At 31.1% G+C, this 16,696-nt stretch overlaps 2 protein-coding genes and 1 long non-coding RNA gene across 3 annotated transcripts; 1 reads left to right on the top strand and 2 right to left on the bottom strand.

Moving 5' to 3' along the window:
- Position 1: 1 nt before the first annotated feature.
- On the bottom strand, positions 2-1,624 carry LOC123923345 (protein transport protein Sec61 subunit beta-like). Its single transcript, XM_045976032.1, has 2 exons — positions 1,482-1,624; positions 2-411 (listed from the first exon to the last, which is right to left on the bottom strand). Exon 2 carries the CDS (start codon positions 406-408, stop codon positions 166-168), a length of 243 nt encoding a protein of 80 aa, XP_045831988.1. The 5' UTR covers positions 409-411; positions 1,482-1,624; the 3' UTR covers positions 2-165.
- A 5,683-nt stretch (positions 1,625-7,307) lies between these two features.
- LOC123921711 (cyclin-U2-1-like) lies at positions 7,308-8,952 on the top strand. The gene is made up of 2 exons (XM_045974363.1): positions 7,308-7,926; positions 8,486-8,952. The coding sequence occupies exons 1-2, from the start codon at positions 7,520-7,522 to the stop codon at positions 8,733-8,735; spliced, it is 657 nt and encodes a 218-aa protein (XP_045830319.1). The 5' UTR covers positions 7,308-7,519; the 3' UTR covers positions 8,736-8,952.
- A 4,591-nt stretch (positions 8,953-13,543) lies between these two features.
- Positions 13,544-15,710, bottom strand: LOC123881990. The gene is made up of 6 exons (XR_006799656.1): positions 15,341-15,710; positions 15,093-15,166; positions 14,561-14,600; positions 14,347-14,479; positions 14,148-14,269; positions 13,544-13,915 (listed from the first exon to the last, which is right to left on the bottom strand). It is a non-coding gene; the product is annotated as an uncharacterized LOC123881990 (long non-coding RNA).
- Between the last annotated feature and the right edge of the window lie 986 nt (positions 15,711-16,696).

Genomic DNA, 16,696 nt, shown 5'->3' with positions numbered 1-16,696 from the left:
ATAAACAAAGCTAATATAAACCCTTGTTAAACTTGAAAAAAATAAAAGATTGTACCAATATTACAAAGAAATCCAATATTAAAGGGATAGGTGGCTCTAGCAACACAGAAATGAAACAGTATATTAAAAGCCTAAAACTGAACCCAAGTTCTTGCCTTATATCCCTTAAGCCTCCCTGAAATACAGCTTTCCCATCACATGAAGAACAGCAACAAAAGCTATAAATCCAATGCTCATTACAAGAACAACATTAGGAGAGATTTTGAGTCCGGGAGCATCATCAGTGTAAAATTGAAGCATAGTACCAGCTGCTCCTCCAGATGCCCCACCACCTGCTGTTTTCCTTCTCCTCATGCTTGCAGTAGCTGCAGCACTTCCTCTTTGGGGAGCTCCTCCTCCTAAAGCCATTTTCTGAAATTGATAAAAATATCAAATTAAGACCTAACTTAGATTAACTTCCAATTAAAATAAATAAATGTAGTGTTTCTCATCTAACAAAATCATAATGGGCCTGTTTGTTTGAGATTTTAAAAAAATGATTTTTTTTGAAAAAAATCATTTTCAAGAAAATCATTTTTTTTTGTAGAGATTTTGAAAAAAATCTAAAGCTATTTGCCGTTTGTTTACAATCATTAAAATCTATTTTTTTAAGATGGTGAGGGATGATGAATGATAAAAAAATGGATTTTGATAAAAGCTATTGAAAATAGATTTTCATTTTGATGAAAAAAAATGATTTTTTTACTATAATGATTTTTGAAAAAATCTGAAACAAACACAAGTAAGATAAAAAAAATAGATTTTTTTTTTTGAAAAAAATAGATTTTTATGGTAAAAAATCTGAAGCAAACAGGCCCAATGTATACTTGCATATATAAAGAGCTTCAAACAAAATTGAGATGCCAAAAATTATTAAAACTTATTCGAGAATCTATTGTTTAAAGGAAACTCATACTTATAATAAGATAAGTTTTATAACAAAAATCTGCTCTGCCGCTACTGGGTCATGACATTAGGCTTATCAGCAACCATACCATACAAGTGAAAAACCTTGAGGCATCAATGCAAAACCTTAAGGCATCAACTCACTTTTCTAAACAATGTTGGACTTAACTCACCTCACATTTGCCACGGCATTGCGACAACAATTAAAGACATATTTAACCATAACCCTCAATAATATTAAGAAATGTGAGCACAATTTAAAGACTTGAATAAGATTCTTTAACAACCACATGCAAATATGCAATACCATATCAAAATTCAATTCAACAGATATACAATTTCAGCTTCTCATAATCATAACAATTTGAAAATGGGAAAATATAATATATTTTGAATGCAAAATTCAAGCAAAATTGAATATCTGAAAACCCTAGTCCTAAACCTTAATTTGCATGAAACTCAAAATACAAAAACATTAACAATCAATTTTCCTAATCAAATTAAAAAACTGCAACAAAATTGAATAAAAAACGAACCTGAATGGTGAATTCCGGTAACTGAGATTCGTCGGAGTTGGTGATCTGAGACGGTGAATGAAGTGTTAAACGACTGTGTTTTAGCGTTTACTTCGTCTTAACAATTTATAATAAGCGAAATAAAATTTGACTTGGATTTATGATGTTAGTACACGCGAAAATAACCAATAAGGTTCTGCCATATGTTAATCTTTTGCATTTTATTGATCAGCGCCACCGTTGTTGAAAGTTTTTTTTTTCTTCTTTGACTCACCTGCTGAATGGGCTTAAAATTGTTAAGGCCCATCATCACTTTTCAAAATTTTTAAGGATTGTTAGGATTGTCGTTGGAGGTGCAGTTAGTTATTTTGCTTTTATTTTATTGTTGAAAAAATTAAAATGCATTAAAAAAAAAACAGAACTTACAATGATCAAATAAATACAATTCAAAAAACAAACAAAAATATATTTTTAAATAATATGTTTTGTCTATTGATTCGGCTGGAGGAGAAGAGCAATGTTTGAGTCATGCCTTAGACCCCCAAAGCCTCTAATACACCATCTTGAACAATATGATTGACCAATGTGACAGGAATTAAGTATAGTTTAATAGTTTATTTTAAATAAATAGTTTATTTTATGTTATTTACTCTTTTAGTCCTGAGAGTTGTATTTAAAGGTCTTGTGCCTCATTTGAAAGAAATCAATCAATGAATGAATGAACAATTATCTTCTTCTCTCTAAAAATAACTCTCAATTTATCTTTACATTTCTCATTTGTACCGAATTCTATTCAATTTATTAGAATTCCTACTTTGAGACTCGATTCTATCGGTTTCGTCCCTAGAATCTATTTTACCCGTTACAACCAAACAAAAACTATGGGTTGCTTTAAAATCAGCATAAAAATGAGATTTCCATGTGGTTGTGGCCGTGGTCATTAATCATCCACCTTTTTGGATGTAAACAAGAGAATTTCATATGCTCTGAACTGATCTTAAAGGTGAAAATTTACGATACCTCATCTTTTAATTTCTAAGGAGAGAGATGTTGGTGAAAATTTAAAATTTGAGTTTTCCCGTACTTCTATTTTTGAATAACTCATTTCAAAAAATTGAAATTTGTGTTTTTTGAAATGTCATTTTCATTTTGAAAAACTTATAAATTTTAGAAAACTTAATTGTTGAATTTATGAAAAATATATTTTTTTATAAAGTGGCGAAATAATTTTTTTTTCCCTTCTAAATAAAGCTTTAAACATGTTTTTTAGTTGGTTGGGACTGTGGGAGCTAATGTAAGACTATATTGTGGCCGTAAATTCAAACTTGCAATTCTTCATTTCTTAATTTTTAATATATGCAAATTTTGCGGAGGACAATTTAGAAGAAAAAATATTCCTCTAAATTTTGTACAATCCTAGAATAATCGTAAAATTTGTTGTTACATGGTTGGTTTGCAAAAACATGCTCCCTAGATAGGTTCATTGAAATGAAAGTTCACTAATGTAATAATGTCTATGGGATGGACTTATTCATGCATGTCCTTCGAAAATCTAATATAGTAAGTCCAAGGCTAGAGATTTATATGCTATTGTTGCAAGATTATGTCCCCTTGGCCCCAACTTATTGACATGAAACCACGTCTATTTTTCTTTAACATTTGATCTTATATTATAGCCACAAATTATATTCTGCAAATACATCTAACCACTTTATTCATGCCTCTCCATTTGTTGGATTGAATACTTTTTTAGAAGTAATAATTCACTTATAAATAACTCAAAATATTCACTCACATTTTTTATCTATCATATTATAAGTTTAGACTTTTCCCTGTCAATTATCAATGGTTAACTTTCATCTAAAATTTGAATAGACATGTAAAATGAGTTCTCTTCTTCCAACTAATTATATTTTCATATATATAAATGGAAGATTGAACATTTAACCACTTATTTAAAGATATGTGAACTTTGTACCCAAAAAAATGCAAACTTTTAATGGGAAGTAGAAAAGAGTGTGATATTATATGTATATGAATGAGAAGAGGTGACACATTTAAGGGAGCATATAAAGGATCATGTGAAAAAAAATTGAGAATACGCATTTGACATTCAGAAGGCATTTGACTTTTAATTTAGCAATCATTTATTTTTTGGGAATCATATAAAGGCACACTATTCTGACATTCAGAAAGTTTGTAATTTTGAAAGTTTTCTTTGTGCAAGTTCATGAGCCTAATACTACTTGAATTAAAGAAATGCCTTGATGGGCAAATCAATGTCAGCCAGGGGCTGTCGAAAAATGACTGGAAAGCCATGATGAAAAGTAAATGCTCATTATTTCGATGTTAGGCGTTACAAATGCTCTAGGCATCTTGTCTGTTGACTTGGGTCGTGCCTTCCTTGGCTGCTATGCTATTGGGGCTTGATCAACACGTGGAGGAAGTGGGATTCCTTAGATATTGGGTCCTTAGGCCGAGTCCAAAACGTACGTAGATTATACTACTAAGGGTTATCCAAACCCTACAACTTAGGAAATGAGTTTCAAGGATACAAATGCTAATTTTTTAGGTGGTTATTATGCGGTCGATATGCATATTACTATTGTTCTACAAGCTGAGCTCCATGAGATGATGAATGAGTACTATTGAGATAACTTATGAAAGATTAGAGAAGAAAAACCAACTTAGATTGGTCTAATGATATTGGTTTGGGATTTGGGAGTATGCTCCTTCTTAAGATTTCGGGTTCAATTCTCTCTGATACCAATTTACATGGGCTAATTTAACTTCTTACAAAAAATATTACAAAAGAAAAAGAGAAAACATCCGTCCTCGTGTAGAATTGCGGCTAGGTAGAGGTGTGAATAGACTAGGTCGGCCTACAAGGCCTAGCCTACATAGGCTGAGGCCAGGACAACCTATTTCTTTAAAGATAACAGGCCAAAGCTTTTTTTTTATAAGCCTATTTAGTTAAATATGTCAGGCTGCAAGCCATTAAAAAAAGCATTTTAGCCTACTAGACCTTTTAGCCTGCAAGCCATTAAAATTTGTACTTTGATTAAATTATAAATTTATTAACTCTTTCAGTAGTTTAAGTTTATTAATCTACATTAGTTTTTCACATATATAAATGTATTATCATAAACTAGAATTGAAATATGATGACATATATAGTGAAAGTCTCTAAAATATCATGTTAAATATCAAAAGGACATTGACTTATTAATTCATAAGTTTATTGAAATATGTTCATATAAAATAGACTTTTAAACAAGCTAACAGATCATATTAGACTTTCAAAAAATCAAACTCAGACCTAAAAGATAAGTCTATGATAGGCCACAAATCATTTTTAACAGGCTAGACTCAGGCTTGGCAAAGCCTAGTTCGACCTAACATATTCCCAACTATCCTGCTAGGATATGCAAACGGCACAACACCCCAAGCCAGGCAAGGGTCAAGTCAACACTAAATAAAATTAAAATAAATATTTGTACCAAAACTAATAAATAAAAGTAAAGGAAAATGATAGTTTCCTTACTTCTTCATAAATGATTTGTTGCGATATCATAATCTATATAAAAAATAATATAATCACATTTAAATGTTATTTAATTTTGTAGGTCCATATACCAACCAACCAGCTATATTGCAATTTCTATTTCCTTTCTTGTCCTTCATCTCACTGTCGGCGCACGGAGCCGTAGTTTCAAGTAGGGGTGCTCGCGGTTCGGTTTGGATCGGTTTTGAGGCAAAAACTCATCCGATCCAAAAATAAATTCATTTGCGGTTTGGTTCGGTTTTGGATGACAAATAAAAAAAATCCGATCCAATCCGATCCAATATTATGCGGTTTAATTTGGATCGGTTTTTGGATATCCAAATTATAAATTGTAATTTTTTTTAATAAATATAAATATTATAAAAAACGCTAACAAATAATAGTTTGACATTTTTGACAAAATAAATATTAAGTTTGATGTAAAATATAACATATAATATATTGAAAATTAATATTTTGTAGTGACAATTACCAATTATATTCAAAACATATAAAAAGTAAAAAAAATAGATTAAATTAAACTAAAATATAGTATTAACAAAATTTAAAATGAAAAAAAAGGTTAATGCAATATATATATTTATACTAATAAAAAGATAAATAAATATTAAAATATATGTATGCGGTTTGGTTCGGTTTGGATCTGTTTTAACAAATCAATCCGAAATCCGATCCGATCCAGCGGTTTTCACAAAAGAACATCCAAACACATCCACAAAACTTTGGTTTTTTGCGGTTTTCAGTTTTTTTAGATCGGTTTTCGGTTTTTATTTGGATTGGTTTGGATTTGAGCACCCCTAGTTTCAAAGAAATAGAGAAAAGAGTAATATTGCAATATTTGCTCCTTTTCATGTTTTGGGCCGGTTACATTACATCAACTTCAACTGTCCTTGCAAGGACATTGTTTCAACTTTCAAATCATCACTACTAACAAAAATTCTACTTTCAGAAAAAATTATGTTTAATGAGATCAACCATTTTAATAAATTTCAATTGATTACTTTAATAGATTATTTTATGCAGCTTCACACAAATATACTTTAACCAAGAAAAATATGGTGAATTAGATCAACCATTTTAATATGGTTTACAATTGATTATTTTAGTAGCTTAAAAAGTTATGACTATTCTAAAAGTTTATGTCGAAAATATGTTTTAATTTAAAAAGAAAAGTTTTACGTCCGGTTCATGTAAATCAAAGAAAAAAAATAGTAATATGATTAAAAGTCACTAGTCTGATCTAAATTTAGATTGCTTGTATTCCGTTCCTCAAAACGTGGATGATTGTTTCGCCTTCATTTTCACACATAGGACATGTGGGTGAAACTCCGCTTCTTCATTTGCTTCTTCGATAGTTCATTAAGAGACGCTCATGAGCAGCAACCTGCATAAGAATTAGAATTCTATGAGGTCCATTCCAACTCCACAATAAAGAATGTCAGATTGTTTTCTTTGTAACATGTTGGTACTTAAGAATGTGGAGAAATAAGAGTATCTTTGAAGATGATTTCCGACGTCCCAACAACCTAACTCACGTGATTCTGAAGATGACAATGAAAATTGATAGACGCGAGCAGACTCATTTGAATGTTTGGCCTCAACAAAATGATACTGTTTTTATTGGTTGAAAGCAGCCTCGAGAATGATGGATCAAACTCAACTGTGATGGTGTTCATAAAAGTTCAATTAATCTTTCAGGATGTGGCGGTCTTCTTCGAGACAACAGTGATATTTATTTGAGTGATTTTATCCATAAAATCTGCCCATGTGACGTTATTGTTCTCCACACTAAAATGCATTAGAATAGATTTGACTACCAGACATGGAATTGATTACTGTGATTTACTACCAAAAAAAATTAGGATGAGAACATCTCTACTCCATTTTATATGGGTCTACTAGCTTGCTGTAATAAGTTTTTAAACCAAGATCAATTTGAGATGCACCCTAACTTGTGAATAGTATAGTGAAGATACTCTCTTGTTTTTTATGCAACACATAGAACAACCTTAGCTGGCTTTATTTGTAATTTACCATCACAAAGTAGTAACCACTCATATTTTTAATATTTCTATTTGTCATTTTTCTAATCATCAAGCTTCCACCACCAACCTTTAATTTCTAAATTCCAAATGGCCACAACCACAATTTTATTCAATGTTCTCTTTCTCACCCATAAAAAAAAATAAAAGTAAACTAATATCATAGACCCCCATAATAAATAAATAAATAAATAAATAAATAAATAAAATCATATCCTTCTTTCTTTATTCACCCTCTCACAATCCTAATAGTCCAAAAAACTCTCTCCCTCCATTGCCAACCCCATTTTCCTTTATATATAAATCCCACTCATAAAACTTTCTTCATTACTTCCTACTTAATTTCTTAACAACAAATTAATACATCCTTAGCCTTGAAGCTCACACACCAATCCCTTTCAAAACCTTCTTCTTCTATAAGTTTTTTTCTCCATCTTAATTTCTCTTTTTTCATGGCATCTTCTTCATTAACAATTTCTCCAAGAAAGCTACACTATGATTTATACTCCTATTCATACAAAGAAGATTCAAACACACCATTAGTGATAAATGTTCTAGCTTCATTAATTGAAAGGAACATGGCAAGAACACAAAGAATTGTGAAAAATTGTTCTAAGAATTTATCCAAAGCAATTACCACAAAAATATTTGATTGTAGAGAGATTCCTGATTTGACCATTCAATCTTATTTAGAGAGAATTTTTAGATACACACGTGCTGGACCTTCGGTTTATGTTGTAGCTTATGTTTATATTGATCGGTTTTGTCAAAATAATGTTGGGTTTAGAATCAATTCAAGAAATGTTCATAGACTTCTCATAACAACCATTATGGTTGCTTCTAAGTATGTTGAAGATATGTAAGTAATCTTCTCCCTATTTTTTTTTTTTCTTTTTTTATTTATTTTCCTTATCTTCATATTTCTTGCTGATTTTTTTTTTTAAAGTTTCTTTTATTAATTTGTTGTTTTTTTAACATTAATTTCTTGAATTATTTTCATGATAAATTTTGTAAAGTATTTGTTAAATTTGGACAAAAAATATTTCTTTCAATCTCAAATCTCAATCATCAACTATATTGACTCAAAAGGTCGGCCCAGAGATAGGGCAAGTAAACCCACAACCCAGACTCAATACATAGGAAATTGTGATTTTCGATGTTTTTTTTTTCTTTTCTTCCCTACATCCGATTATATAGTGCAATCGATCGTAGGCCTTGAATTAAGAATTTTTTTTTTTAATTTAACGGTAAATTAGCAGCTGCATTATAGAATTGACAGTAAAATTTATTTTGGCTAATATTAAAAAATTAACTTTTTTAGTAAAAAAAAAAATTAGAAAAAAAAGATTTTTTTTATTGTATAGAAAACAGGGCATGTAATGTGATACTAAAGTGGTTTTTTTCTTCTTATTTGACAGGAATTTCAGAAATTCATACTTTGCAAAAGTTGGTGGTTTAACAACGAGTGAATTGAATGAGTTGGAGCTTGAATTTCTTTTCATGATGAATTTTAAATTACATGTTAATGTGAGTGTATTTGAGAGCTATTGTTGCCATTTGGAGAGAGAAGTAAGCATTGGAGGAGGGTACCATATTGAAAGGACCTTAAGGTGTGCTGAAGAAATCAAAGAAAATGGTTACACACAAATTGCACGTGTAATGTTGTAGATTTTTTAAGGTGTTTTGTTGTTTCATTTTAGGTATTTATTATTGCCTTGAAAAAATAAAGGAGAGGTAGTTTATGTATATAGATCAATGTAAATTTAAATGTTTGTTGGAAGATTGTGATTTTAGAACTATAGATAAGGACAAGTGAGATCAATGTACAAAATTTCCTTGTTCCATTATAGGGAAACAATGAATTTTATCTTCCAGAGTTTTGAGATTTTGTGAGTTGGTATGCATATTTTTCAAATTTTACTTTGTTATTTGCCTATTCTTATTCTTTTAAAGAATTGAAAATAAAGAAGTCTAATTAAATTTTATAGAGTATTTTGATGTTTCATTTTAGGGTTTTTTTATAAGAAATGAGTATTGGGCCTAACTCATCCTTACAAAATCGCTTGTAAGGTGAGGATTGCCTCTAGTATATAAACACTTAGTCAGACCATCTCTCAACCGATGTGAGACTCTTAACACACCCTCTCACACCCAACATTATTGGGATTGATGCATGGATATAAACGGTAGGTGGTCCGATAGCGAAAACCTGATAACAGGTGGCCCAACGGATTATGGAGAGGCTCTGATACCATCTTAGAAATGAGTATTTGGCCTAACTCATCCCTACAAAATTGGTTTGTAAGGTGAGGATTGCCTCTAATATATAAACACTTAGTTAGGTCATCTTTCAACGGATGTGGAACTCTACATTTTTTCCCCTGAAAAATAAAGGAAAGGTAATTTATGTATATAGATCAATGTAAATTTAAGTGTTTGTTGGGAGATTGTGATTTTAGAACTATAGATAAGGACAAGTGAGATCAATGTACAAAATTTCCTTGTTCATTATTGGGAAACAATGAAATTTATGTTCAAGAGTTTAGAGATTTTGTTTGTTGGTATGAAGATTTTTCAAATTTTACTTTGTTATTTGCCTATTCTTATTCTTTTATAGAATTGAAAATAAAACCAGAGTGGATGTGCATTGAACATATTTTTGGTATGGGCAAAATCACACGATTTGCCAAAAGCGCTTAGATAAAGATGGTGCGCGTTTTTTGGTTTGGACATACAACAGCGTTAAATTTTTTAAGAAAAGTTTGTCGCCTACTGCGTTGGAAACTTTTGTGTTGCTATAGCAAGGCTCTTAATTTAGCATGTAAAGTGGTCTATCTGGATCTCCAATGGATCTTCAACGATTGATAATCTTGTGGATAAAGTAAAATTCTCCTTTAGGAAATAGTTTCTAGGTAAAAACCTGGATAGTCCCTGCTCTTTCTATGAGTAGGAGGTGCAACCTCTCTTGTGCTGGTCCAATAAGGCGAGGTGAGGATGCAGTGTGTGGATGTATCTGGTTCCTGTTGAGTGGTATCTCTTAGGGTGCTCGCTCTTAGTTGGCTTTTCCCCGTCCATTTTTGGTGGTTGTGTTGAGTGGTTTTAGTGGTTTGTTGTTTTTCGGATTCCTTTTTTATGTTCCTTATGTATATATTTTTATTTTGTTATTGAATATTTATCATACTCTTTGCATTCTTACCGTTTTATTAAAAAATTTCTTATTTTTTTTTAAGAAAATAGACTCTATAATATTGAAAGCAAAACAACTGAGGGTTGCAGCAGAACATTTCTAAAAAGTATCCCCACAAGCAACTATGTCAAACATTTAATCCAATTACTTTGAAAATGGTGAATTTTCGCAAGAAATTGCCACTTATATACAGTGTGAATTCCCTTAAAAAGTAAGTTAAAAGAGTGGCAATCGTGATGAGATTTGTGGAACAATGTTATACACATAATTTGATTCTTCAAAAAGCACAATAGTGGTTAAAAGACTCTAGACATAACGAAAGGACAATATTATAGAATGACATATATTGGATCGTTGGAGTTGATTGCATTGTAAGTCTCACATTGCTAATGAAGGGAAAAAAAGTCAATGAAATTATATTTGAGAAGTCCCACATTGTTTAGAAAAGTGAAGAGTGAAAGAGCTCAATGTTATATAAAGAGACCTCGAGTTCCTTGTTTCAACGCACCAAACAGTAGCACTTGTAAACACTTTAAGTTAATATTTGTGTCTTTTTTCTTTTCTCTTATGTTGTTGTTTTAGAGTATTTGAGATTTGAGATGTAGTTCAAATATTTACTTTGAAGAATGTGGGTATACTGGATCATGAGGTGATTGAGAGTGAAGTCTATGTGTTGTGTTGTCGGTTTAGACAACGACCATTTCTCTATGTCTGTTTTTCCCAATAAGATGGTGGTGACATTTTTTTGTCTAGTAGCACAGAGACTGGTGGTGACATTTTGATCATTTTTATATTGTGTATATTTCACAAATAATTAATGAGTATCTGTGACTTATGTCACATATTGGTATTACATATTTAATTTGATGATCATTAAAAAAGGTAAAAATATGTATTTTCTGTTAATAAATACTAATTGAAACAAAACTAAAACATTTTGCACTTTTGCCCATGTCTTGAGTTAATTATTTTAAATTAGCCACAAAAATAAAGAAAAATATATAATTGTTGTGAGTAGCTAAGCAAATCATGGTCCAACATCACCTAAAGATCGGTGTTTGTCTTTAGCCATAATCATTACATTACTTTCCAAACCAAAAATAAGAAAAGAAAATTTTAAAGTTAGAAAAGAACTAAAGTAAAGCATAAACAAAATAATACCTTTAGCTTCTGTTGAAATTGACCATCTTCTGCTTATATATATGTCTCTTTATTCATTAATTAGTATATCAATAATGAAATTTCTTTTATTGTTAATTCTAGAAAATTCGAACCTCAATAATATAAAATTCATAAAATAAATAAATTAAATTCTCTTAAATAATTCGTCTTAAAAAAAATCATTAACTATTAAGTCTAATAATATCTTGTGTTGATTAATAATGACATACTCCTATAGTTCTATTTTTGTGGATTATGATGCATTACCAACCGAAGACAGCTTTAATTGGTGCATGGAAGAGTGACATAACATCTTCATTTTTAAAATGAAAGGATAAAGGAGACCGACAGAAAACATATTAATTAATTATATTTAGGCTTGCTATGGACATCTTATATATACCCTTTTTTGACTAAATGTATTATTCATGTGTCTTGTTTTAACTGTATTTTTTTAAAAGAATATAAATGTAAATATTGTTATATAAGATCTTGTTTGATTTGTTTCGATATATATTTTTAAAATATCAAATTTCTATAATTTTTACTAATAGAGAATTAAAAATATTCGTAATCAAAAGTATGTATTGACATACGTGTAGTGGTTAAAAAATTCTTATATTTTGGGACGGTAATTTTTAAACTCTATTCAAACCATACCTTATAAAATAATAAAAATATATTTTCCTCCAAATAAACAATTCTGATGTAATATTCTTTTAACTTTAATGTATAATATTAAAATTAAACAATACCTTTTTCTTTTAATCTTTGACAAGATATTTATCTACTGACAATAAATATGATGGTCTCTTCTAACAAAAATTTAAATTATGATTTGACATTAGGTTATGACTATTCTCTTTTTAGACATAATTACCAAAGCTGATCTTAATAAATATTAAAATGTCATGTTTTAGTGGAGAAAGTTAGAAACAAAACTTAGGTACATTTTGCCGCACCAATTCTTATTTCTATTTATTTTTATTTTGATAAGTGAAAATTTGATAGAATATTGTGTGAATAAAATTATTTGCGTTTTTGTCTAGACCATAATGCATAGGATCTTTAGATCATAGAATTCACTACAAGAAATTTGATTTTTTGCAACGCCTTTTTTTGTTATAAAGTCGTTGGCAAAACTACATTTCTTCTAGAAAGGTAGTTTTTGTCAACGACTTGTAACAAAAATAGGCGCCGCCAAAAATCAAATTTATCGAGAATTTTTTTTTTGAAAACTTGGTATCCGACCCTATGACCGACAAATTTCTCGAGAATTATGCATGGTTGAGATGATTTTCAAGTTATTTGGTTGATTAGTTGTTGGAACATCTGAAAATAAAGAAATAAAAAGTTATTCAAGCAAAATAAGCCAAACTTGGTATCAATCTGGATCGCATATGCGATTCTCTACTGTAGTGGCAACAAGTTCACGAGCATCATGTAGGGCCAAAGTGCAAGTATTTTGGCCAGCAACTGAGCAAGAATGTAGAATAGTAGTATAGTTCGTTCGGGTGGTCGAAACTGAGTCGGGATGGGATAAAATGCAATGTAGATGCCATTATATTCACCGAACAAGGGCGCTATGGAGTTGGAATATGTCTTAGAGGCAATAATCAAGAGTTCATACTATTAAAACTTCATGGTTCCGCGGTCTACCACAACCTCAAAAGGCTATAGCTTGACAACATGAATTTAACGGAAGTGTCACTACAACATTTATTGCCTCTAGCAACAACTGAAAAATGTTGCCAGAACTGTCAAAAACGTAGCCTAAAAGAATAGGGGACGTTTTCCAGGCGTCTTATATGCGAGCGTTGCCTATTGTCTAAGGGGACGCTTTTTCTTACCCTTTGGGCACAATATTCATAAGCGTCGCCTAAAACATAGAAATAGGGAACGCTTTTTCTAGCACATTTGAGGCAACGTTTCTTGAGTGTTGCAATCTTGGGCAACTGTTTATAATCGTTGCCTAAAAGTAAAACAATGGAAACATTTATAAAACGTCCCCAAAGCTTATGTTTTTAAAATTAAAAATTGTAACCGCAAAACCTTCATACTAGTCGTACATATTTTGTAGGTTGGAAAGGGTTTTCAATCCATAAAATGAGATAGCGACGAAAACAAGTAAAAAAAATTCATATCATATATTCAAGTAATATATTCACACCAAGTATTGGTTACAATATAACTATTAACAACAAAATAAATATAAAATGGCAATCTTTACTTGATCAATCATTTCTATTATCAACTAGAACAGTAGCTAAATTGATCAATCCTTTAACTCTATTTACTAAGATGAGAATTTGAAGTTAAGTATAGATCATGGATCTTAGCTTTGGATTAGATCAAATCCATGTTACATCAATATGTGCTACTTCACCAACAAAGACAACAACTGCATCACAAATTTTCTGGTTGCTTTTCTTTGTTCCAATCAGCCGTTTAGCCACATATTTTTTTGTCTTCTCTTTCAATTTTTTATAAATTAATTGTCCTGAAAAGTAAAACCAATTAAATCATATTAAGAATTATCATAAAGTGATAAAGAGGATAGTGTGTATCCTATGTTGGTTACGGTACGAATTAATCTAACTTAGTGTAACAAAAAGAGTAGTGTCAACATCTTCAATACTGGTTTTACCAAGCATAACAATCAGACATAATCAACTCGAACATCATTCAATAGCAAACTCAATTATATTAACATAAAACAATAATACGGCTACCTTTCCAAGACATGGAGCATGTGTTGATGAATACGAACTTTCATTGCAATTGCTATTTCCACCTTTTGAATTTTCTCTCTATTATTCTCTGGTAGATTCATGAGTTAATTTCTTCATCATTCCTAGTTTCAATCATTCAATGTAATGTCATCAAAAGTATGTCTTCGAAAGAATAAGCACAATCCAAAAATTTACTTACCTTGTGCAACTTCTTTATCTCCATGTGCAAAAACTTCCATAGTTAACTTCCATAGTTTTTTGTTGCCCAATTTTTTTTGTAGCAATTGGCTTGTCCAATTTGCCATCAACCTTTTGAACTTTTCTCTATTAAGCTGCAAAATTTCACAATATGCAAAATTTCATAAGGAATTAATTAAAAATGTGAAACACAATATATCCATTATTAGAGATACCTGTTACAGCCTCTGTATCACAGCAATGCCTTCAGCTACCCTGATATAAATAAAACATAAATACACAGTTACAATAAAGCGTGTGGGATGGGTGACAGTTCCATGTTAGGTCGTGAAGAGGATAAATACCAAAGCGTAAAATTCTGTATTTAATTTGTTGACCATTTAGTAAAAAAATCAATAAATAGAGGAGAGTAGTCTCAAATTCATGAAACAAATTGACCCTCAGCCTTAGCATTATAAGTTTATGAACACAACCAAATCCTTTATCATTAATACTTAATAGCTCAAACAATTAATAATACATGGCTGCATAACACAATATCAAATCCTTCATAGTTATCGTGCAAATTAGAATTCTTTATCATTTATAATTAATTTATAATATATGTATGAAGAACAATACCAACACAGTTACATATTCAAACCCAATTATCAATTATATCCACAATACATTCCATGCCAAATAAAATGATGGGGACAAATTAAACATACACACCCTAAACCTTAATTAAAATATTTCATTACTTACATATATGGTTGTAAAGAAATTCCTTTTGCTAAAGCATTCATCATCCTTTTAGTAGCATTTCTTTGATCGTATAGCTATACAAAATTGAACCAGATTAGGTTAGAGAGGAAAAAGATAAATAAGAAAATAAATCAACTAAATAAGCATCATGGGAAAATATATCACTTTGGCAAATACAAATCAACTAAAAAAGAATTCTCAAAAAAAAAAAATCAACTAAAAAAGAAAGCTAGAGTTGAGAGTAGAACATGATCGAGCCTAAGTTGGAGGCTGAAGCGCCAAATTAGGGTTTGTGGTGGTCTCATTTTGCTGCGGCGATTGGAAGCTGAATGCCAGATTAGGGATTAGGGTTCGACGATTCAAAGACTCAAAGCTCAGTAAAAGAGGAGGAATCATAATCTCAGGGGAATCCGAGAATCCTGGCTCGCGAACAAGGAATTTGGGCGTCATTGCAGAGGGAAAAGAGGTTTGTGAAGTCGTCGTCGTGAGAGGCGAGGTAGGATCGTACCTCTGTGATCGGATCTGGAGAGATTGAGACTCGACGTGGTCGATGAGGATGTCGAGATCCGGGGCTGAGAGAGGAGATTTTCGGTGAGAGAGATCTTGTGCTGAGAGAAGATCGTGATGCAAAAAATGTAGAGAAGGGCAAATTCGAGTTTTCAAAATAATGTAAGGGTAATTATGTAACTTGACAGTTGTGTCATGGGTTGCGTTTTTTGACAAGTTTTTATTGCAACACATGAAAAGCGTAGCCTTTTCTTAAAAATAGTGTAACAATTAAAAAGCGTCCCCAGAAGTGTCATAGGAAACGTTTATCAAATATTGCCATTACAATAGTACATGAACGATTTAAAAGTGTTCCCAAAGAGATTTTAGGGAACAATTATGAGGGGTTGCAAAAACGTTATTGACAACAAGTATAAAATGTCGCCTAAACGATTTTTAGGCAACAATTTTGACATGTTGCATAAACAAGTGTTCTCAAAGACAATAAATGTTGTAGTGTGTAAAAAAAAACTTGATTGTAAACAAATGTTGGTGGTATTACTTGTAAAGTCAATACAAATTCTGAATGTGAAGCTATATTATCTTGAATCGCCGTAAAGCTTCACTTAAATCTTTCTCAGATAAGTTTTAAGAAGAAAAGCAAATGGTTTATTTGTTATATGCTAGATGCTATTGTTTGTTAAGAAGTTTCCCATCAGATGTGAGATGACCTAGACAAGGGTTTATAAGTAAGAGGCAATCATCACCTTACAAGTCGATTTTGTAAGGATGAGTTAGACCCAATACCCAATTTTAAAATGGTATCAGAGCCTCTCCAAGATCTGTTGGGTCATCCGATATCAGGCCACCTACCATTTCCATGCACCAAGCCCAATAGTGTTGGGCGTGAGGGGGTGTGTTAAGAAGTCCCACATCGAATGTGAGATGACATGGACAAGGGTTTATAAGTAAGAGTTTTGTAAGGATGAGTTAAGCCCAGTACTCAATTCTAAAATTGTTATTATCATATTATAAAGAAACATATACTCAATAATGCTTTTCTATATTATTCACATTGTATATTAGCACAATGTATAGAAGCAGTTTTGATATCCTAA

The sequence above is a fragment of the Trifolium pratense genome, linkage group LG4, assembly GCF_020283565.1.
Source record: "Trifolium pratense cultivar HEN17-A07 linkage group LG4, ARS_RC_1.1, whole genome shotgun sequence".
Taxonomy (NCBI): Eukaryota; Viridiplantae; Streptophyta; class Magnoliopsida; order Fabales; family Fabaceae; genus Trifolium; species Trifolium pratense.
The sequence above is the reverse complement of the archived record's forward strand: the minus strand, read 5'-3'. Positions and strand labels throughout refer to the sequence as shown.

Coding starts and splice junctions, on each gene's coding strand:
- LOC123923345 (XM_045976032.1), bottom strand. CDS start 408: ATGGCTTTAGGAGGAGGAGCTCCCCAAAGAGGAAGTGCTGCAGCTACT.
- LOC123921711 (XM_045974363.1), top strand. CDS start 7,520: ATGGCATCTTCTTCATTAACAATTTCTCCAAGAAAGCTACACTATGAT. Junction 7,927..8,485: donor TCTAAGTATGTTGAAGATAT/GTAAGTAATCTT, acceptor CTTATTTGACAG/GAATTTCAGAAATTCATACT.